The sequence below is a fragment of the Lemur catta genome, chromosome 20, assembly GCF_020740605.2.
Source record: "Lemur catta isolate mLemCat1 chromosome 20, mLemCat1.pri, whole genome shotgun sequence".
Lineage (NCBI taxonomy): Eukaryota > Metazoa > Chordata > Mammalia > Primates > Lemuridae > Lemur > Lemur catta.
This window is the reverse complement of record NC_059147.1, coordinates 17,211,511-17,238,303: the sequence shown is the minus strand read 5'-3', so window position 1 is coordinate 17,238,303 and position 26,793 is coordinate 17,211,511. Positions and strand designations below refer to the sequence as shown.

Here is a 26,793-nt window from a genome sequence, read left to right as displayed (position 1 = left end):
TTGAAATGAAAACAATATGGATATTTAGGAACCTCTTGTTGCTGCACGATGCTATAACTACACTGACTAATACTATAACTACAGTGACTAAAGTATAATTTCCAAAAATTACATGCTAAAGCAAACTAGTTAAAAATAAAATAAAACTCTGCATTAAAGAAATTAAAACTATTTTTGTTTAAGTAACTTTCCTAGGAGGTACTTGCTTCATATCTTTTGTCTTGAGCTTAAGAATACTGTCAACTACATTCCAATAAGTATTTGGCTTTATTTCCCAAATGGGGTTGCCACTTTGGTCAAAGTACATTTAGAGGAGGAGTTGCTATTTCTCTTTCTACTGTCTAGCTGGGCAACTTGGATGTTAAACTCAAATAATGCGACTCAGAGTCAGACTAATGAGCTGTCTGTGACAGTGTGCCATCTGTGAAGACTTAATCACCACACAACACAACAACGACAACTGCACATTTTTGAGGCTTGTTATGAAGTAGGCAGATGTTAATGTCTTTATCTTACTTAATTCGAACTTTAAACTTTAGAAGTAAGTATTCCTATCTCCAATTTATAGATGAAGAAAGTAAGGTTTAGGAATCTATCTGATTCAAATTTCTCCAGCTGTTAAGTGATAGATCCCCATCTATTAAATGCCAGGATTGTCTTGGTTTTTTTGTTATGTTTTTGTTTTTTCCAGGTCACATTAAGGTCTTCAGTTCAAAGGTTTGGATGGGCATCCTTAACTTTTCTTTATGGAGAGGGGGTGAAGACAGTGTTAATGTTTTACTTGGAATAATGATTGTTGGTGCTTGAAGAAAGTTGTTTACAAAGATAAAGAAGATATTTGTTTGAACAGGAAATAAATGTGTGACATCTGTGTTGAGTAGAGGAGATATTTCCCAAATCTCAGACATCCTAGCATTAAAAATAGAGTACATGCATTTAAGCATTTACGTTTTCTGTGTTCTTTGTTCCATTTATCTGTATCAGGATACCCATGGGTATGTGAGCCATTCGCTGGTTTGTTTGTTTGTTGTTTTGTTCCATCTGGCAGTGTTTCAAAAGGCAGTGCAAGTGGGCAGGTGTTATTATTGATTGAAATAAAAAGTTTGCTCCAGTCTCTCTAACCCAGTGTCTGCTGCATGCCCCACCCTCTGCTCCCAGAGGATAGATGAGTTTGTCTCTTTGTGAAGAATAGGTTAAGAAAGCCTGCACGCTTTTACTCCCTGGTTACATTATTCCTAGATAAAATAGTCTCTCTTTTGACTTTCTGTGTAATTAAACTTTAATTGTGTGATCACATTGTATACAATCTGAAGGTCAAACAACCCAAAATAATACAGCATTGTATTTTTGTCTGTATATTCTAAAAATATTTGGTAAAATTTAAAGTTGGCAGCAACTTTAAAAAGAGTACTATAGAGATCATTAATCTTTGTATCTGATAAGTCTCAATGTTACAATTAGCTACACCTCAGAGGATACTGAGCTTCTCCTAGTGCCTTGCTTCCACGGAAATGTAGGTTAGGATCTAAATAGAGATACAGTGGTCCTCAGCTAAATAATGTATGTAATAGTCATCGTACATCACAATCTACATTACAGTATAAAATGTATATTAATGTACATACAATATACATTAATAATATAATTGATATATATATACCAAATAAAATAATGTGTAGCTTCAGAGGCCAAAATGAAAGTCATCAATTTTAAAACTACAAGAAAGAGTAAGGGCTGACTGAACTGTTTCCAAACTTTTTAAACATTCTATTTTTTAAAAATAAGTATAATAAAGTAGATACTTTATTTTAATTTTCTTGAAAAAATTGGTTGATTTTGAGTCTCTTTCTAAGACCCGTATTTAGAGTCTGACTTGGGAAAACAATTAGCAATTCATTTAATAGATAAATGACATTTTGAAGCAGTTTGAAGACTAATCAATGTATTAGAATGACTGTATAAAAACATTAATAGAATGTACAGGTAAGGGAGGAATAATTTACTTTAAGTTTTATAATATCCCTAATGGGCAACTCAGTAATTTTCTTTCAGCACTGAACAATAGTTATTTTAATGGTAATGGTCATAAGAATGCCATTATTCTTTGTAATATTAATGGTAAAATGAAAGATGCTAATGGAGCTATTTATGGTATAATGCATGATAAATTATATGATATCTAAAATCTGGAGTTGAAAGGTATTTCTCATGGTGTTCTTAATGATCTATAGAAAAGCACAAAAGTGAAAAATAGAATTTTAATGAGGTATTCTTCAAATTCTTCTCTTCTTGCTTTTAGAGAAATACGTGTAAAATTTAAATCTTGATTGTCTTCACTGAACTATCTTTTAAAGTGTCAAGGACCTATTTCTTTTTCATAGTTAGCATGATTGTTTTCATTTAACTTTTTATAATAATGTACAATACATATCCAGAAAAATATGAAAAGCATATATGTATGTAGCTCATTGAATTATCAGAAAGTGAACACACCTATGTAAATATCACCTAGGCCAAGAATATTACAGCATCTCAAACACTTCCTTTCAGTGCCTCTCCTGTGCAGTACTACCCTTCTCTTTCCACCAAATAATCACTATCATGAATTCTATTGCCATAGACTAGTTTTACCTGTTTTGAATTATATACTAAACGAATCATACTATATGAACTTCTTTCCATCTGCCTCTTTGGGTTACCAGTATATGTGTAAAAAGCAATCATGTTGTTGTAAATGGACATAATTGATTTGTTTTTATTACTTTAAAACATTTCATTATATGAATATATCCCAGGTTTTTATTAATCCATTCTACAATTGGACATGTGAATTGTACTTTGGGACTATTATGAATAATACTTCAAAAACATTCATGTACAGATCTCTTGGTACCTGCAAAACTGCCTGGTTTTCTGTTGGATACGTTATTTTTAATAGTAGAATTGCCAACTCTTAAAAAGCGTGTATGTTTAACTTTAGTACAAAATGAAAAATGATTTTTATGGAAATTACACTAATTTATACTCTCAACAGCAGTGCATTAAAATTCCATTTGTTCCACATTCTTAACAACACTTGGTATTATCAATTTTCTTTTGTTTTAGCTTTTTATTGTTTCCCTCAGTTTTAGCTGTTCTGTTTGGCATGCAAAACTCTCACACTGGTTTTAATTTGCATTGCCCCATGACAAATGAGGTTAGAAACTATTTTATAGATTTGTTAGTCATTTAGATATTTCTTTATCTCTCTTTTTCGTATTGCTTTGTAGTTCTCTACATATTTTAGATAATAATATATGGAGAAATAGGTCCTACCATTCTGTGCCTTCTCTTACCATTACAACTTCTTTAGATGAACGGAAGTTCTTAATCTATTCTGACTTATTTCCTTTTATGGTTAAGAAATGTTTGCACTCAAAATCATGAAGATATTCAGCTATGTTATCTTCTAGTAACTTTGTTTTTCTTTTCACATGTATGTCTACAGTCTTCATGGAATTCACTTCTGTATATCATTCTTTTAAAATTTATTTCTTTTCTTTCTTGTTTTCCCCAGTGTAGATATCCAGTTGACACAGCACCATATATTTAAAGGAGTTATTTTTCTCCACACTGCTCTACATTGCAACATTGTCAAAAATCCACTTTCCATATGCGTTGAATCTGTTTCTGGATTATCTATTCTGTTCCAATGATCTCTTTAAGAAATCTTTTGCTAATACGACATTTTCTTATTTTTTGTAGCATTGTAAGACTTAATATCCAGTAACAAAAAAATCCTCCAACTTTGTTTTTTTTTTTCAGAAGTATCTTGGTGATTCCTGTTCCTTTACGTTTCCACATAAAATTTATTAGTAGCTTAGAATTTGTACATACACACACACAAACTCTTCTTTGATTTTTATTGAATCTATATAGTAATTTGGGGAGAATTGACGTATTTTCAATATTCAATCTTCCACTATAAGCCTCTTAAAGTTTCTCTTATAATGTTTTATAATTTTCTATGTAGAGGTGTTGAATGTATTTTATTAGATTTTTTTCCCTTGGGTAAATAATATAGTTTGATGGTAATGTAAACAGTGTAATTTATAATAACATTTTCACTTTCTGTTGCTTGTATGTAGATGTTTAATTCATTTATATATGTAGACTTTTATCCAGCAGACTTGTTAAACCAACTCTATAGATATTTCAAAATTTTCAACATACATAATCATGCAGCCTAAAAATAAAGGCAGTTTTATTCTTCCTTTCCAATACTATTACCTATTAAAGGTTTCTCTTGCCTTATTGCACTCATTAGAATTTCACTACATGTTGAACGAAAGGGTCTTTCTATACAGAACATACTTGTCTCATTCATAAACTCAAAGCAGCCCTCAGCGTTTCCTATTATATGTGATGTTTGCTCTAAGATTTTTGTAGATACTGTTTAGGATTTAGAAATTCCCTACTTGGCTAAGAGTTTTAATCATGAGGAGATATTAAATTTTATCAAACGTTTTAGGTATTTGTTGAAAAGACCATATATTCTTCAGTGCGATGAATTACACTGAATGATTTTTATAAATATTATACAAGCCTTGCATTCCTGAAATAAACTTGATTGAGACATTATTTATTATCTTTTTTCTATATTTCTATATTGTAGAATCATTCTGGAACTATTTTTAAAAGATTTTTGGATCTAAGTTCATGAGTAAGATTGGCTTTTATTTTTCTTCTTGCAGATTCCTTGTCATATTTTATTCTGGGTCTGTCACCCAGTGCAGTGCCTTGATCATAGCTCACTGTAACCTTGAACTCCTGGGCTCAAGTGATCCTTCCAGCTCAGCCTCCAGAGTAGCTGGGACTGCAGGTGTGCACTACCACGTCTGGCTATTTTTTTTATTATTTTTAAATTTTTTGTAGAGATGGGGCCTAGCTATGTTGCCCAGGCTGGTCTCTAACTTCCATTCTCAAGTGATCCTCCCACCTTGGCCTCCCAAAGTGCTGGGATTACAGGTGTGAGCCACCTAACCCAGCCCCTTGTCAGATTTTAATATCAAGGTTATGTTGGCCTCACAAAACAGGTTGGGAAGCATTCTCTGTTTTTCTACTTTTTGAAGGTGCTTGTTTAAGACCAATGTTATTCATTTTATCCAAATTTGTAAAATTGTTGACATAAAGCCATCCAAAATATCCTAATTATCATTCTAATGTGTACAGGTTCATAGTAAGATGCTCTTTTACATTCCTAATGTTGTTTATTTGTGTCTCTTCTTTTTTCCTTTCTGGATCAATCCTAGCTAGGGTTTCATTAATTTAAATGTCCTTTCCAAAAACCAACTTTTGTGTTTTTTTGACTCTGATTTATTTTTATCATTTACTTCAGTTTTGTTTTTTCCATTCTTGGTTTTCATTCTTTTGCATTCGTGATTTTAATTTACTGTATTTTTTCTAATGTCTTAACATCTATTTTGTAGCTCATTCTTCTATGGCTATCCATGCTCAGTGTTGGTGACTTTCACTTATGATATGGATAATTTGAGTCTTCTCTTTCTGTTTTTAATTAATTGATTGATTGATTGATTTTTGGGTAGCAGAACTAGAGGTTTATCAATGTTAGCAAACTTTTCAAAGAGTAAAACTTTTGGTTTTGTTGATTTTCTCTAATATTTTCCCATTTTCAACATTATTAATTTATGCTCTAATTTTTTATTTTTCTTCTTCTTACTTTAGACCTAAATTTCTCTACATTCTCTAATAACCTAAGATGGAAACTTAGGTTATTTATTTCGATCTTTGTTTTCTTTTCCTAATATGTGTATTTAAAGCTACAAATTTTCCTTAAACATTGCTTTTGCTATATTCTGCACATTTTTAAACTAGGATCATTTTCGAATACTTAGGGACTTTCTTAAGAAAAAAAGAGGACCCAAATAAATAAAATCAGAGATAAAACAGGAGGAATTAAAATTAATACTGCAGAAATTCAAAGGTTCGTTAGCTATCTTTCTGTTATTGATTTCTGGTTTAAATCCATGGTGGCCTGAGAACATACTTTGTATGATTTCTATTCTTTTAATTTGTAAGGTTATGTTTTATGACCTGTAATGCAGTCTATCTTGGAGAATGTTCCACTGGTTTTTAGTTTGTTTAGTTTTTTTCTTGTTGTATGGTGTAGATTGAAGATTTTTCACTCTACTCTGAGTAGCGTATATATTCAAGATTATAAATTTTCCTGTCTTATTATTTTCTGTTGTGCACAAGACATTGTATAAGAAAAACTGAACTGATAATTTGAAGCATAGAAAGGTATCTTTCTACAGAGTGAAATTTCATTTACTTCTGCAAACAACAAAGATCACTAAACCTTACTATAATTTCACAGATTGAAAAGGCGGGAAACTGATCTTTAATCTCTATGAGGGCTTGCCTATCTCTGGCTCTCCCTTTATCCTGAGTTGTAGTCCCTCTAAATTCTGACACAAAACCTGTGGAAACCTGTAAAGTATTGTCGTCTTTGAGGTACCTAGAACTAAAATGTTGTCCCTAACCCTGTGAAATCTGTTCAGCAAAATCATCTGCTAAGCACCTGTTTTTCCTCTTCAGGAATGAATGCTTTAGTCTCCTCTAAAGAGATAGAGTCTCGAATGCATGGGTCACGTCTTTGGGTTTTCTTCTCCTAGATCTTGGACATTTAATACTGTATTATCTTTTGAATTCTTCAATTCCTTTGTTTCATCCCAGAAGGAGGGTTGTTCAGAATTTCCTAGTTGAGCACCACCATAATATGATTTTTTATGGTTAAAAGTTATTTTCTATCTCAATAAAAATTTAGTCTTCCACAACATTGTACATATAATAAGCTAATACAAATGTAAACTTTATGACTTGTTCTTGTGTCTTTCATATAACAACTTATTGCTGTGTTTCAGCAATGGTTACAGACTACAGCCAAGGTTGCACCTTTTACATACTTTTTCTCTTCTTGCCATTTGATATTCCTGTCTTGAGAATTCAAATCCTTCTATGCTAAAAGGTCCTAGACAGTATATTTTACAACTTCATGTCTCCATATATGCTAATATAATGACTGACACATAGGGCTTCCCTGAACTGTTCTCAGTAATTTGATAGCCCTTCAAATAAATATTTTTAAAATACTGAATATTTTCTGGAGGGAGGTAGAGACTGATTTTATATTAATAAAATTCTATTCCCTTTTGTTTTTAAAAATTAGGTTTATTATACACACAGTTCAAAACTTAACATTCTAATTTGATTCCTGGATTCTGTTTGCTATTTCTGTTATAATAAATGAATTACATTCACATTCAATATCCAATCAATTTTTTAAGATAGAGTTGCAATATCTTGTTCAACATATGTTTGAAAGTTATTTTTATCTGGGCTTATGTTAGCTAATTTCCCACTGTTAAGTAGTTCTTATTTTTCTTTGCTTTTCCTTTGTATTTTTCTATACTAGATAACCTTTTGGGAGCCACACTTACTAAGGATTTATACCTGACATCATAAAATAAAAAAGTGATTTCTATTTGACAGGATGTTGCAATGCTTTATTGCATCTGCATGTCACTGGCTGTGTCAAAATGAGTTGTACTTGGAAGTAGGTCATGTGTAGTTCACATGTAGGTCAGTGGAATTCTTGTCATAAGAGAGGTCAGTAATGGATAGGGGGTTTTCATATTTGCCTGTCTGTTTGTTGTGTTGAATTTCTGCCAGTCTTGCTGTTTATTTTGGATGGGGCTGGATTGACTTATGTGTAATCACAGAGCTTGCTATGTAACTATGTATAACTAGTCCCATGTTTCTGATTTATTACAGTGATGTTTTAGAGCTTTTTGTGAATTACCATTTGGGCAACTCCCTTTATACTTCTTGGCTTTTATACATGAGTTGCTCAGTTAATATTTAAAAAATAAATTATGTCTATTATGCTTCTCCATAAACTGTAGAACCACTTTGGAAATACTTAAAATCCTGTGAGAAACTTTAATTCATTAACTCCATCAGTTATCTTAGAATACATTTCTAAACCATCTATGAACACCTCATTGAATTTGAAAATCATCAAGTCTAAAAGAAAAGAAAAATTAATTAAGGTTTTCTGATTTTTATCACAGAAGACACATAACTTTATTTATAGATATTTCATATATTTGATAATATGATGTATTTCTTTATATTCTGTGTCTATCAGGAGGTTACTATTTATATGAAAGAGTCTTATTGATTATTGAATATTTGTCATTTATTTTTTATTTGGCTCCCATAATCTTGACACAATGCAAAGTTTAATAGAATAATCTTTTTGTCTATAAAAGTCAACTGGTAGAGCTTGAGTCCCAGTTCAGCAATAACCTAAGTTGCATTATTCTCAAATGTGTAAAAGGTTTTTAATATAAAAAGGAAAAAAAAAGCTTCAGATAAAATATTAAATCTCCTCTAGGGTAGGTTGTTTGCTTTCATGTTCTGTTGAAGTGATGCTTTTTGATGGCTTAGCTAAATTATGGGCTTTGGAGTCAGAAAAGCCTGGAATTAAATCCTTGTTCTGCCACTTTCTAACTGTGTGACTTTAGGCACATAACCTCTATAATTTTCATTTTCCTCAGTTGTAAAGTGGGTCCAAAAATAACTACTTCACAGGGTGGATGCAAATATTAAAGCTACCTAATGCATTTCTGCTGTGTCTGACACTGAGCCACAAACTTTGATGTTGAAGACATTTAAATTGATAACAGAACTCATCCACTATTTGCTATGGTCTGAATGTTTGTGTCCCTGCCAAACTTCATATATTGAAATCTTAACCCCTAAGGAGATGGTATTAGGAAGTGGGACTTTTGGGGAGGTGACTAGGTCAAGAGGAATCTCTTGGGAATGGGATTAGTTCCCTTATAAAAGAGGCCCAAAGAAGCTTATTCACCCTTCCAAGATATGAGAACACAGCAAGACAGTGACATTCTATGAACCAGGAAATTGGCCCTCACCAGACAGTGAGTCTGCCAGCACCTTGATCTTGAACTTCCCAGCCTCCAGAACTGTAAGAAATAAATTTCTGTTGTTTATAAGCTGCTCAATTTATGACACTTTTTAATAGCAGACTTTTTAATAGTCCTAGAAGGGACTAAGGCACTAGTTCTCTCTTTGGAGGTTAGCCCTAATGAAATCTTCTAAAGTTTTTGCCCTCTCTGAAAAGTTTTCAGATAAAATAGGGCGTTAAAAAGGACAGGATTTATCCACAAACCAGAAGAATGTTTACGTATTTAAAAATTTTTTTTTAATTTCAGAATATTATGGGGGTACAAATGTTTTGATTACATGGATTGCTTATGTTCTGGTTGAGTCAAAGTTGTAAGTGTGCCCATCACCCAGATAGTGTAATTGTACCCATTAGGACAGGATTTATGCACAAACCAGAAGAATGTTTAAAGAGTGAGCTGAAGAGTAAAAGCATAGAATTAGCACGGCATGGACTAGAAATGCAAATTCCAGGGCCCCACTTGCAGATTTAGTGCATGAGCTACAGAACCCAGAAATGTGCATTTCTCAAAAGCACCTCAAGTCATTCTGACACACACTAAAGTTCAGAATCTTTTTAAAGGAAGATGTAAACATTCATGTAATAAAATTGTTACATTTTTAAAAAGAGAAAGAAATGTTTAAATTCATGCATTCCTTTATGAACTGTTATGGCAAAAAAAATTCTTCACAGCAAATTGAGGAAAGTTTCCTAGACAAAGGAATAAATTTGAAACCTGATAAACATGCATGAAGAAAATAAAATAGGAAGATATGATATGGGGGATGCCAGATACACTACTTTAGAAACTGTGATCAGAAAGGGCCTGTCTTAGAGGGTAAGAGTTAAGTGAAGCCCTGAAATGATAAGAGGAGCTGGTTGTGCAAAGATCTGGGGGAAGAACATTCGGAGCAAAATCAACTGTTGGTGCAGAGCCCCCTAAGCATGACCGAGCTTGGCTTGTTCAAGGAGATCCAGCGTGGTTCAAGCGTAACGGAGGATGGTTGCCAAAGACTATCTGTGTTTGGATAAAGAGTCTGGATTTTGTTTTCAGGGGTAAAGAAAGTGGTGAGGCTGCTATACTTTAATCTACTTTTAGAAATCATACTGTCTGTTCAGATTGGAAGATATTGGAGGTGGGGGTGGAGGTGCTGGTGGTAGGGAAAAAAGAATAAAAAAGACCAGGAAGAGGCTATCAAGGTAGTTCTGGTGAGAGATCTTTTTCGAATTGGGGGGGGTTGTAGTTGAGATGAAGAGAGATGCCCAGATTTAGGGTATAATTTGGAGTTGCCATCACAGATATGCCTGTGGTGTCTGAGCCTGCAAATTGGGTGTATGGGGTACTGGTGGGTTGGGTGGGGGCTGAAGATAGAGGATTGATTGATAAGGGGAATCAAATTAATTTGACGATAAAACACCTGATATATTTTTTAATGCATTAGAAAATATTTTGGGAAATGCTAGTAAAGGGATATGAGTAAATCAGAAAGACAGGCAGGTCAATGAACAGATTCCCTGGGTACTGGTGTTCCTAATGTGTTTGCCTTTACCTTGTGTAATCTACATGAGGTTGACCCTATTTGTTGATCCAGTCATGGTAAAGGGACCTATCATGATTCTGCCTGTGTAGTAGCATCATCTCTTATTTTGAAAGAAAGACAGAGGAGAGAAGAAGGAAGAGGAGGAAGAATAAAAAAAATGGCACGTAAATTATTGAGAACAACTTCTCCTTCATGCTGAGGTCTCCATATATAAAGTCTCACAGTGTGTTGTGTAGGAGAAAATAAAAGCTGCTTAGAAGTTGGGCGCTATAGTATGTGGGTTTTACAGGTGAGCTATGTGTTAGGAAGATGCATTCTGATATCGCAGAAGAAACATAGCTTCTGCTTTTACTGTGTAATGGTTTTGCAAACACCAGAGGTTTTGTTTCCCCCTTTCTGACCTTAAATTTCCTCATCTGCAATTTGTACTAGTTTAGCATCATTCCCAAGCTCTCTCTAACTTTCAAGTTCTAAAATCTATAAGTCTAATTACAGGTCTTTCCAAATTATTATTGTTTCCAATTCCCCTTAACAATTTTGAACGTGTGTATCTGGCAGTATATTTATGAAGTTTAACGACCTGTTATCAGAGTGTAGTTTCAACGTGAATGTTGGGTGATACTTTTCTTTATGTTAACAAATGAGATTAAAAGGTGAAACAACTGAAACATGTCATAACTTTACCTATTCATCAATGATGTGAGAAACTTCTTCAATGACTCAGATAATAGTTTTTCAACACTGGAAGAATATTTTCTCAATATTTTTGTGCTATTCACAATGTTAATAGCCACAGATATGACATACTTTTAAGTTTAATCTGTGCTTTACAGAGCAATCTTTATTGAGGGTATCATAGTTGAAAGTTGGTTTAATGGGGATGGTGGAATTTAAACTACTCTTAATAAAAAGAAAAGTTTAGGCAGCAATAACTTCTGTGAATGGAGAGACATTATGACTTAACTGTTGATGTGATTTTCTTAAAGAAGGTAGTACTTTTATGGTATAAAAGCAAATCATACATTGCTCATAGACATTATAGGTGACAAATTGAAACAGATATTCTCCAGATACATTGATTTCCTTCTTTCCCTTTTCTTCCAGGGTTTTTCAGGAAATGCGAATGCAGACAGTGTTGTGTACTATAGACTCCAGCCTTCTATCAAAGCCAGATTTCTGCGCTTCATCCCTCTAGAATGGAACCCCAAGGGCAGAATTGGAATGCGAATCGAGGTGTTTGGATGTGCATATAGTAAGTGTTTGTTTATCCAACACACTGACAGATATCAAAGGAGATGTTTTAGGAGCCAAACTGCAAACTGAAATTGACTTTTTAGCTATGTAAAGAGATGCAAAAACAAGAATAATTTTTGCAAAAAGCTTTTATTTGGTGCCTACACATGCCAATATTGACTTCAGTGTTCAACTCTAACATTTTATTATAATTCAGAAATAGAAGCACTTTATAGATAGTTAGACATAGAGACAGATAGATATTTATAGACATATGTTAATGCATTTATTCAGATCTAAAAGTATTGACTATATCCTAACTTTCAAATATTAGAGCTTTCACAGAGCTTTCACCCCATGGGTTACATTTAATGATGTTTCATTTAGGCACCTTGAATTTAATAAAAGAGACAGTATTCCATTTAATATAACTAGTCATCTGTTATGAAATAAAAAAAAATGTTTTTCTCTAGCCTAAAAATAATATGCCAGGTAATTCACTTTTAAACATGCTATACTCTTGGCATAAATTAATAGAAAAGGTGGAGACCTCTGCTAGAACATAGAATGTATTTGAAATAAAAAGATAGAAACCACAGATTTCACTTAGTCTCCTCTTAATGAAGCATTTTATTATATCTTATTGTGGGGAAGGGACCTAAGAGTTATTGATAGTCTACCTCAAGCCACATCATCCTGTTAGATACTCTTTTATTTTATTATAGAACAATGAGTTAGTTAATGTGATCTACAATTATCAGATGAACAGTCTAAGGTTTGGAGAGACTGGGTAATTTGCCCAGGGCCTGACAACCTAGTACATGAAAAAATCTAGGAAGAAACCTAGGATGGTTCAGTTTTACTACATCATTTTTCCTCTAGTAAACATTTATTTTTTCACCACTAAAGCTTTTTTTCACACGTAACCTATCACTTTGTGATGTGAACCTGTTAGGTTCTGGTTCACTGTATTTATATAGAAGGAAAGCATGTCACAAAGAGGTCGAGTGACTTGTTGAAGCTGTGTAGACTGTGCCAGACAGAGAGACCACGTCCTACAGATTGTACAGGTCTCCTCGTATATTTAGCGATGTTTCCAGTACCCATCTCCACCATCAAACATAATCAACAAACTTGTTCCCTACGGGCCTCTAGAATAATAAGAGTATTAATATAACATTAATAGCAATAATAGCAACAGCACTGATATTAATATTGATAGCCTTAATTTCTATAACTCTAGAAATAGGATATTTTGCTTGCATGCTTATTATGTGTGCTATACCAAGCAGTTTATGATTTCTCAAAATAGCCCAGATGAGTATTAGTTGGTAACGACTCCATTTCCCCACTTGTAAATGAGAAAGCTAAAGCTTACAGAGGTTGACTTGCTGGGGCCACCCAGGTAGGAGGCAGCAGAGCTGGGTTTGCAGCCAGGTCTGCCAAACCCCAGAACTCAAGCCCACGCTCATGCTCCCTCCAGCTGTTGGATCGCTGAGATGAGTCCGTGAGCAGCTTACCTCTCACCATCTGCCCAGCTTAACTGCCGGCTTTCTTGGCCTCAGCAATCCAGCTTAGCTGCTCCGCGTTAGCTGCTAGCTTCATAATGATCACATTTGAATAAATCATCCTTTAAAAAAATCCTACTCCAATTAAGATACTGGAAACTAGAACCTGGATGGTCAATCTTATTTGACTTTGGATCATTGAGTTTAGCAAAACTCATGCCATATGATGGACAATGAGATTGAAATGCGTGCAATCTGGGATGTGGACTCAATATTAGCTTAATGAGACTATTGATGCTGTTTTGCCGAAACTAAAGTACCAAATGTAATGGTAGTGACTGCTGTAGTGCAGGTTCTTTTGAGTTCTCTGCTGCCGTGTGACTAATGACAACTCAAATCTCCCCTGCTTTTCTTGATCTGCCACTCTGTGGAACATTCTTTTTACCATGACTTCATTTGCTGTCTTTGGGGCAAGCACACTGTCAGTCTTCTTTCCATATGGACCCATAATTGAAGTAGCAGTGCTGGAAGCTAAAATGATCCTAAACTCAAACACATATAATAAAATGGTATGACTGGAGTCAATGTAAAATGATGGTTGTATAATATTAAATTACTATTAAAAGAAAAAATGTAATAAACTTAATAGAAAAAATATTCTCACAGATAACCAGAAAATATCCCAAGAATGGGTGGGGTGTGAGTACCAGATGGGAATGTATTTGATCAAATTAACTTTAACCCCTCAATTATACCACAGTCACACTCACATTCTCTTCTTATTCATAGCATCTGCCTTGAAAAATAATAATTTATTAAAGCATGATACCGTATAGCCATCACTTATGGAATAGTTCATATAAACAGAGACTACAAAGAACAGGCATTTTCTGATTGAGTCCTAAAAATACAATGAAGTAGTTCCACGAATAATGCCGTTTTATGCAGGAGTCAGAGGAGACAAGCAGAATTGTCTACCAAATGAGCCATAGAGCTTGCTCTGAGTTGCTTAGCACAGAAATAGCTGGGACCACTGGCTTTCCCGTCCTCAGAAGGAAGAGCTGCAGTTTCTATCGGCATAAGCTGCAAGAGTTTGTCTACAACTCCCTTGAGTAGCAGAGATCCAAGATCTGATTGAGCTTTTTCCCGATGCACAAGGCCATCTCTCAGTCCCTATAAAAAGTAAAAGTGGTGTGTGGGGGTGGCAGGGTCTCTTTCTTGGGTCACAGCCACAGGACATCTACACCCAATGAAGTAGGTCTCTCTCGAGCCTGAGGAAGACCTGGGGGTTTGCACGCACCCCACGAGTCTCTCCTGTCTGTATCTTCCCACCTGCACCAAGTTAATGTGACTCTTAGGTGGGCTTTGCCTGAACCATTAACTCAAGTGTACACATCAGGTGGTGCTTCATATCTCCTGACATGGAAGAAAGTGAATCGTGGAGAAATTAGAAAGTTTATCTAGGATTACACACCCTGTGTTAGATCTAGGGTTTAAAATTAGATCCACCACTTTCCAAAGCCAGTGCTCTTAACAACTACATGAATGATACACGTATTCACCTTTTAAGCATTTATTTGGCACTTGATAAAAGAGAACTCTACCAGGTATTGGGTATAGGGAGAAATTCTAAAATAATATATATTTTCTTTATAAAGATGGGCATATGCAAGGTTGGAAAAATTGTACCAACTAAATGCAAAATATTGTAGCATGAGTGTAGGGTGTGAGGGATAACTTGATTGATAAATTGAGTTTAGTATAAGAAAGTTTGTAACAGTAGGTTTTGAAACTAACATGCAGATATTTTCACGTGGGAAGCTGGGAGGATAGTCCAAATAGAAGTGGTGGAGCCCAGTCAAGTGCAAGAAAGAGGATGGGTGGAATGGTCAGTTCCTATTGAGTATGATCCTTCAGACTGAAATGAGGGGCATAATTGGAGGGTTAAATCTGGAAACAGCAGCTCATTAGGAGGTTTTTGTTCTTGTTTGTGCAAGTGGCAGTGGAGCCCCAAACTACAGAACAGCAATCAGTAAAGCGGGAGGTAGGCAGATTTGAATCATTCTAAGGATACGGAATCAAAAGATCTTAGTCACTGTGTGTGAGAGGACACTGAGTTATCATATTTGAACAACCATATGGAAGATGGTATCATTTACTGGGGTGGGGCCCTGGAGAATAAATAGGTTCTGGAAGGGAACAAAAGAGATAATTCACCCCATTGTTAACTCATTAAGTTCAGGTGCCTTTGAAATACGGAAGGCTGGAACTCCAAGGGCTCTGTGTTGAAGATAATAGAATGAAAACTTATATAAGTATCATTATTAGTAGTAAATCATGAAGCATTCCTCTTATTGTACCACTATTAATGATAAAACTGTAAAGTGCTATGTTTGAACAACTACTCACATCTTGAAAATCGGCAGTGCATTTCTACCATAATAAAAGCAGGTCCTTTATTCTATTTTTCAGGTAGTATAAAGATTTTTACAGCAGGTACCCCTTGTGCCTAATACATGTGTTTGCTGAAGTTATAGATGCAAGCCAGTCTCGTGAATATTGCAGAAAAGTGGCTATTGTGAGAACCACACATAATTTTATTTATTGCCCTCCACCCCAGCGAGTTAGAGCAATAACTTTTGTTATGAAGGGAACATCAAGTGAATGGAAAATCCATATCAAAAAGCATGTTCTACTTTTATGTCAGTAAACTTGAAGTTGTTTCCTGAGTAATGAGAGAAATAGAAGGTAAATTTTATGGGATCAAAGAGAAAGTATAAATTTCAGATATCTTGGCCATAGCGGCTGTGAACATGTTTATAAATCCAGAGAAGAGATGTACGGAACGAAATACCTGGTAGAAGAAAGAAAGGGAAAGAAAATGTTTGATGATAAAGAAATAGTACTCTACTGAATGTCTCAAAGAAAAGTAAACAAAGGTGTAAATAAGAGTAGGGGAAGAAAAATAACTGGGTGACAGTGAATGTATCTGAGATGCCCTCAGGAAGTGGCAGTTAAACCACAGGAGATAATGTTCTTTAATTGCAGATGAATTGCTGAGGCAATTGTCCTTAGTATAATTTGTAAATGCATTTTCTCTAGGTACTGTATAAACACCCTCATTTTGCAATCCACGAATGATCATCTCTTCGTCATCCTCTATAAAATAAGCACATCCAACTGTCAAGCCAAACTGAACTAATTCCGGTTTCTTTGACATGCTATGATTTCATGATTTTTCTAGCCTTAGGGTATTTGTGTGAAGCCTATGGCAATGCCCACATATCCAGCCTTCATTTCTTTGTCTAGATAACTCTCTTACTCATTCTCTTTTCTCCGCATGGAAATTGCTGGTTTTGACAACTTCCCTGATACCCCACATTCACATCAGGGATGTTCCCACCCACTTGTAGAACAACCTTTCTTCTCCTAATCACAGCACCCCCTCATTATATTGGGTTGCAACCAGATGTCCTTTTTCTGTCATTAGTCTTCTTTCTGGACAGATGAATGAATGAATGGTGAGCCTTGATGAGCCTCAGGAATGCCTTCCCCATCATCCTAGTGGCATATTCAAGCTGTTAAAGATCAGGAATAGGGCACAGGGGAAACTGAGTGAGAAGGTTAGACGAGAGTAAATGCGTAGAAGTGTCAAACTATTGTATTTAATTGCTTAATTGCAGACCGTTTAAGAGAAACTTGTGGGTTGTATTTGATAAATGGAATATGTCAATAATTATAAAACTCATGTTAACTTTTTGAAAATAAGAATGTACATTTTATAATGTAAAAAAATATGACAAGTTGAAATTGCACTCTACCATAAGTAGATTTTAGTTTAGAAAACATATCAATAAGAAATATAAGTAGCATGAGAAGCATGGATATTCACCTGGGTGAGGAGAAAAAAAAAACACTGCAAGAATGTTTAATAAAAGTCTGTCCATTCAGGATACTGATCTCTCATAGTATATGTCTGGTTAGGGGGAAAAAAATGAAGAGCAGTAAATTTGTAAGATTTACCAGAAAGAATAGTTGTAATTGAATTCTATATCTATTTGCTGAGTAACTCCCACATGTTAACTGCTAGAAGCTTGACTGAAGTGAATTAGACAGTTCCTGCATTCAGATCATTTATCAGCTAATACAGTAGCTGAGGAATCCTATTTTATGTCAAAGTTTAAAAAGAAGATAGATTCTTCTTGGCCTAATATCTAAGAGGATACATTCTCTAATTCTTTGCAAAATTTATAGTCTTAAGATTCTAATTTGATGATAAGTGGAGTTCTATTAAAATTAAAATAAGGTTAGCTATTATAATACTGGAAAACAAGGAAACTATGAAAACCCATCAGGGTCACATCAAAAGAATTCAGGGCCAACTGAGGAGACTTTTACCGATCAAGAAAATGGAAATGTTTTAACGTCAATAAAGATAAAAAATGCCACGTTTTGAAACTAATTAAATATGTTTAGGTGAATGGGTTCATGATGATAATAATAATAAAAAAAATTAAAAGCCCCATTGGTACCTGTAAGGGACATTAAGGATCCACCTCCTCATTTTGAAAACGAATAAATGAAGAGAGAACACGAAGCATTTATCCTACTTTTCCTGTGTAATCTGTACCTCAGGGTAATCAAGTAGAAGAGGAGAAAGAATTTCTCTTTAAAGAAGTATTTCGCATAATAAATAAAAAGAAATAATAGAATTAGCATATGTTTATTTTGACCCCCCCTAAATAAATGAACGGATCAAACTAACTATCAAAGTTCACAAAAAGATTTGCTTTTCGGTATCAGTTATGGCAGGGTAGCCTTTACTGGACTAACCTGCTGTCCATAAAAATTGTAAGTGCTGGATAAAATATATTTTAAAAAACCTGCTTCAGAGATCTAAAGTTCAACTCAAAAATAGGCAGACACTTGAGAGGACTTGATTATTGAAAAAAGAAGAGCCAACTCCAGAAGATCCACATCTAACTTGCCTTTTCCTAAGGATAAGCAAAATGTAGCCAGAGTTTAGGAGGCTGAGGGGGACAGAGGTCAGAATTCAAGGTTGCCAGAGTGGCTAGAAATGGAACAGGCAGTATTTAAAAGGAGGAGGTCAGAGAGGGAGGGCCCTGCATCCTGCAAACACATTCCGCCCCTGAAATCCTTGGGCGATTCCTGGACTTCAGTGTTCAAGATGAGACACCCAGGGGCTTAGGAGAAAAGCAGGAGCCAGGAGTTGAAAAGTCTAAAGATTTCAGCATCTACCCAGTGCTGGAAAGACACCTTTGGAGCTCAAGTACTGCCATTGTAGAGGGATTTGTTAAACACCTTGGGCTTTCAATGAAGTGTCACAAGGGCATTGCCTTGGAAGTAAAGGCTACACCTGAGGACCAATTGTTATATCCTAGGACTAAGGACAAAACCAAAATAGAATTGTCCTGAAAAAAAACCTGGAACCAAGCCTTCACAAGGTCTACCTCCCTGTGGACCACATCCATTTACTTCCTGCCCTCACCATCCATCCCTCAACAGCATTTTCCATTCTCCCAACCATCCCCACTCTCTCCCGTCCCCGTCCCCTCCCTTTTGCCACTTTCTCCTTCTTTCCTGCCCCCCATTTACGCACTGGTCACCTACTCAGCTTAAATATCACTTCCTTAGAGATGTTGTCCCCCATCGCCAACCTAATTTAAATTGTTCTCTTCAGCACTCTCCTATAACCCTGTCCTTTCCTTTCATGCTCCCTTTACAGTTTGTAAAGATATCTGTCCACACAGCAGGATTTGCTACGCGTTTTTTCCTTCAGATTAGAGGATCCGTGAAGACAGATGTATTCGCTGTTACAACACCAGCTCCCACTGTAGCATTTGGCACAGTCAGTGTTCAATAACTCTTTGTTATGTGGTTGAATCAGGAAAAAAATCTGATTAGCCATGATGCAAACTGAATAATAAATATGTAAAAATTATAAATGTATTTCATTTGCACAGCAGCAATTGCTCAAAGGAGAGACATCTTCAAAATAAACATATGAGATTCCAAATGTTGATATTATAAAAATGATAATAATACCATACAGAATAATAAATGTCAAGGCATTTTGATACTTTTGTTCAATCCCTGCAGCATCCTTGTGTCAGATGAGAGGCTGGAATTATTCTCTACATATTTCACATGACGAAACTGAGAATCAGCATTTAAGTTACTTCCGTGACATTATAAAATTTACAAATAAATATTAGAGATGGAAATACAACTTACATGCTCCAATGATGCATTCAAGTGTCCTTGACATAGTAGATGTTACTAATTTTAGATCTATTTAAAAGGTTAATTTGGATTGATATTTAAGTGACGGTAATCATGTCTGTTCTCCTAACCTCCTGGCGTGTTGTTGCTGACCTTAACTCAGTCTATTTAAAAGCACGATAGTAAAGTCACCTTTTCCCTGTGGTTTATAGAGCACTTGATTTCTGTGCCTTCTTCCTTTTTACTGTATTAATTTTAGTTGTTTTAAACTTAACAGTCCCTTAAATCATTCTGTGTTCTTTTATGCTACTATGCAAAAATAGTGCAACCTATTTCCTGTTGATTTCTTGAGCGCTTGGTCTCTCCCCTTTCTATTGCTTTAAAACCCTAGTTCAGTAATGCGGATCTCAAGTGCTCGTACATCATGCTGTCGCTTTAATATTTCACTACACAGTAGTTTAACAGTGACTCAGTCTGATTTGTGTTTCTTAGAAGTCAGAATTGGACCTTTGTTTGTTTAGTAATTCATGAGCAATACTTTTCAAATAAAGAAACAGTATGATCAGTGTTTAAGGCTGACTGGATGTTTAACCAGGAAGAGTTTGGTGTACAGCCCTTTTCTCCAGCTGATTAAAGATCTATATTATTTTTTTCTCTGATCTTTGAAGGTAGCACTGTTGCTCTATTCATATTTTGGGGTGATTCCCAAAGACTTAATAGAGCACTATAGTGTCCCTTTTATGACCTTCAAATAACGTTAATTTTCTATTATTGAAAAGTTGGTTTTCTAGTTCATGAATTTTCTATTCCAATTTTTCTCTTTTAAGTTTTTTAGTCATCTGGCCTCATCAATATCACCATGATTCATAGTTTAACTCACAGAACCAATTTATCCCTGAAACATCTTTCAGGGACAAATCTCTACTACCTTTACAACTTTCTGCAAGTACCACCCACAGTATAAATAAATAACAACATTCATTTTCCATGGTACAATTCAATATGCAGTGAGGTTATTTATTTTCAGAGAATAGGCTTATGGAACCTACTTGTTCTTCCTGTCAAACAACCTTTCATGCTGTCATCTGCCTCAGAATTTCTCAGGGATCTGTATTCCTGGGTTCCAGGTTAGAATTCCAGACATTCTAATTTGGTGGACATCAGGCCAAGCCCAGGATGTTATATGTTTATGGAGATACCACGAGATTATTCTCAGTTGATTATAATATAGCTGAACAATGGAGCTCAATTTAAGACATCATGTTCTTGGATATTTTTCTTAGTAATCCGCTTGGCAGATGGAGGATATTGCTTTTTCAAGTGACAACCCCTTAAAATTTGAGTAGGCTCAAACTTCTGGAGAAGGCATAGGATGCAGGGGTGAAGGGACAGATAACAGGTAAAGTGGATTATTTTACAATGAGCAGAGTGTTTGCATGCGAAATATGCAGAAACAGAAGAACAGTTTGCTGCTTAAGAGGGTAAAGCATTTTAGTTAACACCCTTTGCAGAGGCTGAAGCAGACGACTCCTTTTCCTGCACATATTAGAAATCACTCCGGGCCCAGCCCTGATACAGAAGGGAAGCTCTCAGCACAGGCACGAATAATCGCATCTCAGGGATATGTGTCTTCTCCAATTGACTGTAAACTCTTTAGCAAAAACAGAAAGCGTTCTTTGTTTTTATGCATTGCTGTGTCTTCCACTGTGCTCACAGAAAGCCCTCCATAAATTTGTGCTATAGGCAGAAGGGAAGAGGACACGTTTGAGCAATACTACTTCCAACACAACTCCCTGAAATGTATTTGAATATTTTCTGTTGCAAAGCTCTTAATTCTAAGGGAGATTGTATTTCTGCATTGTGTAAATAAAGCAGACCATACCCGGAGTCACAGGGAGAATTGATATGGTAGTAGAGCCTGCAATCTCTGTGACGCTCTTCTTTCCTTGAATCGTCTCTAAATGAGAAGATTTGAGATGGAGGTATTCACTGAGGAGGAATCAGGTCACAGATCATGGCTGTGGTGAGTCAGCTCAGGCAGGAGCTGACAGACAGAGAAAAAGCCACAGAACCCACAGATGGCCTCGAAATCATTCTTGCTGCATAACCTGCCAATGACATTGATAATTAAGGGTTTCTTGTGTACCTCAGAAATTCATTATTTTTTAAAGAGTCATAAATAAACCAAATGTATTTATTAAACTATTTTTTGCTGTACCTCTTTTCCTGCCCAAAATTCTAATAATAAATAATAGCATTAGCATTAGTAATTGATAATATTTGTTGATTGCTAATTATGTGCAAGCTTCTAAAAATTATGCAGATATACATTTATACAACAATCCTATGAAGACTACGCGGTTATTATTCTCATTTTATAGATGAGGAAACAGAAACAAAGGTTAAATAACTGGGCTGTGATAGAATAATGCCCCACCAAAGATCTTAGTCCCTGAAACCTGTAAATATGTTTAAACTGTAAACACATTTATTTACACTATAAACATGTAAAGGCACTTTGCAAATGTAATCCAAGATCCTGTGATGGGGAGATTATTCTGGTTTATCCAGGTGGACTCAATGTAATTATAAAAATCCTTGTAGGAAGGAAGTGGGAGGAGAATCAGAGTCAGAGAAGGAGATGTGACTATGAATGCAGAAATGAGATAGAGGGAGAGAGAGAGAGAAATATTTGAAGATGCCATGACTCTGCTCACATGGAGAAAGGTATCATGAGCTAAGTGGTCTCTAGAGGGTAGAACAGGCAAAGAAAGGGATTATTTTTTAGGGACTTCAGAAGGAAAGCAGCTCCTCCCAACACTTTGATTTTAGGACTTCTGGATTTCAGAATTGTAAGATAATAAATCTGTGATGTTTTTAAGTGAGAATGTTTAGAGTTACTTATTACACCAATAATAGGAAACTATCTTAGTCTGTTCTATGTTGCTAAAACAGAATACCTGAGGCTGGGTAATTGATTGAAAAAAAGAGATTTATTGAGCTGGTGGTTCTGCAGGCTGGGAAGTTCAAGAAGCACAGTGTCTGCATCTGCTAGGCTCCTGGGGAGGGCTTTTGTGTTGGATCAAAACATGATGGAGAACGCCAAAGGGGAAGCAGACACGAGCAGGTGCAGCCTGCTCTATCACAGCCTACTTTGTCTCTCGGAAACTAGTCCATTCCCGCGAGAATTAATCCAGACCATTAAAGACAGGGAGAACTCACTCATGGCCAAGAGAAGAGTAACCAGCCATTCATGAGGGGTGTGCCCCCAAGACCCAAACACCTCCCGCCAGGACCCACCTCCCAACACTGCCACTTTGGGGATCAAATTTCAGTGTGAGTTTGGGCAGAGACAAAGGACATCCAAACCACAGTACAAACTAATCCATTTGCCCAAGGTAGAGTGAAGATTCAAACCCACACAGACTAGTCACCTTAACCACTAGGCTAAACTATAATATATATTATTACAAATGACCAAAAAAGGGGCTAGACTAAAAAGAGAAAACTGTGTCAGAGCAATTTGCCACTTGTTACTGGAAACTTGGAGTTCATGCCCTCCCCATGGTGAGCCAGGGTATGACAGAGCCACATTATTAGTCTCAATAATCCAATCATTAAAAATATGACCTTGGTTAATAAGCATACTCATGAACAAATAGTACAATTAGAAAAATAATTCTTCCTTTCAATCGATCAATAAGTCTCCTCCTACATCTTTAGACTATAGGTCTTTTACTGTTACAAGCTTTGTTAACTTCAGATTTCTCGTTTTTCCTATACTCAATTCTCTGATACCTCTGCTTTTCCTATTTATACAACTCAACTCTGTACAAAATATTCTTTTCCCAAAGGTATTGGACAAAAGATAGGAATAAATGTGATATTGACTTAATTTAAATATTAATGTTATTTTGTATGCTTAATTTAGTGTTTCTAAACATTGAGTTGGATTAATTTTATTAATTCTGTTCACTCATATTAGATCTTTTATAGATTAGTTTTGATATAAAAATGTTGCTATGAATCACCTTGAATTATTTTTTTATGAGAATATGTTAGCATTGGCAGTGCTTTTTTAAGACTTCAAAAATCTGAGAATCTTTGTCGAATATCAAAAATAAATTTGCCCTGAGCATTACAGGTGATAGCTAAGACTTGAAATATTGCTTTCCTGGTCATTGATGTGAAGTTCAAGTGTACTTTTTAAGTTAGTAATATTAAAGTAAAATTTTCAAAAGCATAAAAACAATACTCATTCAAATATAGAATATGCACATATCAAAGATGTATTTAATTCATTAATGAAGGAATCAGAAGGATAGTAAAGCTAGCTCAAAGATAATTCAAGAGATTCAGTATACGTAGGAATCCAAGAAAGAATGTTGGAATAATATTACTAGGTAATTACACAAGTGTTACTGTCTAAAAGGGCAGTAAACCATAACCATTGGGGATAGATTTTCTACCAGGCAGAAGTCATTTGCATCTCTGCTGGGCAAAAATATACAAATTAAAATGTAACTTTACAGAATCTGACCTTAATCAATAATAAATAGTAAGATCAGTATTTATTAATTCACCTAGAATTAAATAATCTTTACCTGTTAGAAGATGCTCCAGTATGACATTGAGAGGATGAGAAGTTATTTCTTTGCTTTATTTCTAGAGTTTCCGATCTTTTTTTTAACAGTGGTAAGATCACTTTCAAGAGAGACCATATACTTGTCTCCCCGACCAGCAGCCTTGGAGAGCTAGATGTTGATGATCTATAGAATTCAAATGCTGTCTGTCTCTCTTGTTCTCAAAAGATTTTTTTCAGGTTTTTATATCATTAACTTTGTGCATCATATCTCAGTATTTCATGACTACTGTTTAAAATTGTATGTTTTTATATATCAGATGTGTTTGTGTAAGTAACTCTTTATAAAAGTGACCTTCAAAAAGTGGGCGATGATAAGTCAGTGTTCTATCCAAAAATAATACTGTTAAGAATCATCCAGAATTTTTTTTATTTTATGAGAATTCATATCTGTATATTATGTGTATGTTACTTGAAGTTTTCCTGTCCTGATAATGTACTCATATTCTGAATCACACTTAGTATTTCTTCCCTCACGGGTATTGTTTACATACGCATGAAATCTGTGATGTGATTTGAACCAGTTGGTCAGTTCCTCTCCTTCTTCACTTTCTTCCTTTCAGGGCTGTTTTTTCAAGGTGAGCCCATCTCACTCCTACTTCTGAGCATCAAATTATTTCCTGTCACTGTAGTTTCTCAGCAATTCTCAGAGATTTCTTTTATGACAGTGAAAGGGGCAGTGTTGGGAAAATGTCTAGGCCTCTCAAATGCAATATTCCAGGAGTAATTCTAGTTTATGGGGATGAATTTTTGGACTTGAAGACTGTGGAGTGGCAGAATTACTGGTTAGGATCAGGTTTCTAGACCAGAGAACTGAGAGCCCTCTCTCAACGATCTTAAGTGACGCCAACCTTCTGTTCCTCTTGATCAGAATGCCTGTTACAATCTGTAATAATTTTGTGAACTTATTTGTTCACTTGCTAAATATTGTCTGTCTTCACTAAATATATGCACCATGAGGGCAGGGGCCATGTTTGTGTTAAAGAATCTCTTACCCCAGCATCTGGCACAATGCCTCAAACATGATGGGCTAAATAAATTTTTATTGGATGAATTCATTGAATTGCATAGCTGTGTACCTGTGAAGCAAGTAGGCAGTAGGTAAAAGTGAGAAGAAAATGGCAAGTGCCCTCAGTTTAAGAGATAAAACGGTATGCCATTGCTTTAGGCATCAATTGTCTTATATGTTTTTCACTACCTTATTTTGCTGATTGAAATATTCTAGGCACAAAAGCTTTAGGTGCCACGGAAGATGAATGTGACCATTATAATGTAATAATAACAATAGTGGAAAAGAGAAAGAAAAAAAAAAAGAACTAGTAGGCTAAAGTAACACAGGCTAAACCTGTAATGGGAAAAAATTCTCTTGGTAGCTAATTCCAAAAATAGTCTTTATCTAAAATAAAATCATTACTATCATAGTTGCCTTTAAGCGATACATTAACTCAGAGATAACTGCATTACTCCAAATGTGTCAGCATTTAAAGTCTGTCTTATTGGAATTTTTCTTAATTTATTGTAATCTAATAAGCACAAGACACACATTATTTGTATTTGACACAGTTATGTTTTTACCATGCACATTCATTCAGCTATATAACAAGGAATAATTGTTCAGTTAACATTATTCTTTGTGCAGAATGCAATGTTTATTCATATGCGCTTGGTGAATGAATTCTTTATAAGAACATTAGCAAAATATGAAAAAAATAAAACCTCTGAATTTTGAAAAGATAGCTGGATCAAGTAGTTGAAAACGAATTTGGGGGTGGTATATACAAATATTTCACATAAAATATGATGGATAATCTCAGTGGAATGCATATCTGGGCGTATAAGTAACTGTAATAATTTTGTCAAATGAAACAAGATGAGTAAACTAGAATGTCATTTTGTTGACTGGAAGAAGTCAGCTTACCAGTTGAAAAATAGTTTCACATTTTATTGGGTTTCCCTAGCTTCTCATTTATTACATAAATGCACTCTCAAGGGTAATTGCCTTAAAAAAATCTTTGACTTATGAATTGTAGAACATACTGCTAGAATTTCTGAGTATTATCAGTTCTTTTTTTGTATCTCTTATTCAGGGTGCAACTGACTTTGACAGATGTATTGTTATGTTACTGGTATAACATGATACCTTTTTTCAGATGAACTGAATAAGAGTGATCTTGACAATGAGTAGATAAGACTCTGTCAGAAAGCTGAAAAAAACATGTCAGTGTCCCAGTTATGACACAAATGCAGCAGAACAGACCTTACAATATCATTAAGTCGAGGTCTTTCCAACAATGCCCTTGAGAAGACAGAAAACAGCATTGCCCTTAAGTATTATCGCTTAGCCACAAACATAATAAAATAAGACAAAGTGGCATTTGATGAGTCTGTACCATGTGCTTATATTTGTGTGTGGATCTCTTTAATATAGTGCAGAATGAAAGAATTTTGAGATATCAAAAACAATTTTTCTGAGCCAAAAACCCCTCTAACTTCAACATTTCAAGGATACCATTAACAATGTTGATTGGGAAATGTGCAAAGTGATTTCATGTATATTAATTATAATCTTTTTTCTGATTTTTTTATGGAATGAGA

At 35.1% G+C, this 26,793-nt stretch overlaps 1 protein-coding gene across 6 annotated transcripts in view; it reads left to right on the top strand.

Moving 5' to 3' along the window:
• The window catches only part of CNTNAP4 (contactin associated protein family member 4), a 236,190-nt gene that overhangs the window by 106,481 nt on the left and 102,916 nt on the right, over positions 1-26,793 (top strand). For all 6 annotated transcript variants that reach the window (XM_045534031.1, XM_045534032.1, XM_045534034.1 and 3 more), the window contains exon 4: positions 11,677-11,824. In XM_045534031.1, coding sequence (XP_045389987.1) covers positions 11,677-11,824 — 148 coding nt within the window. The remainder of the gene's footprint in view (positions 1-11,676; positions 11,825-26,793) is intronic.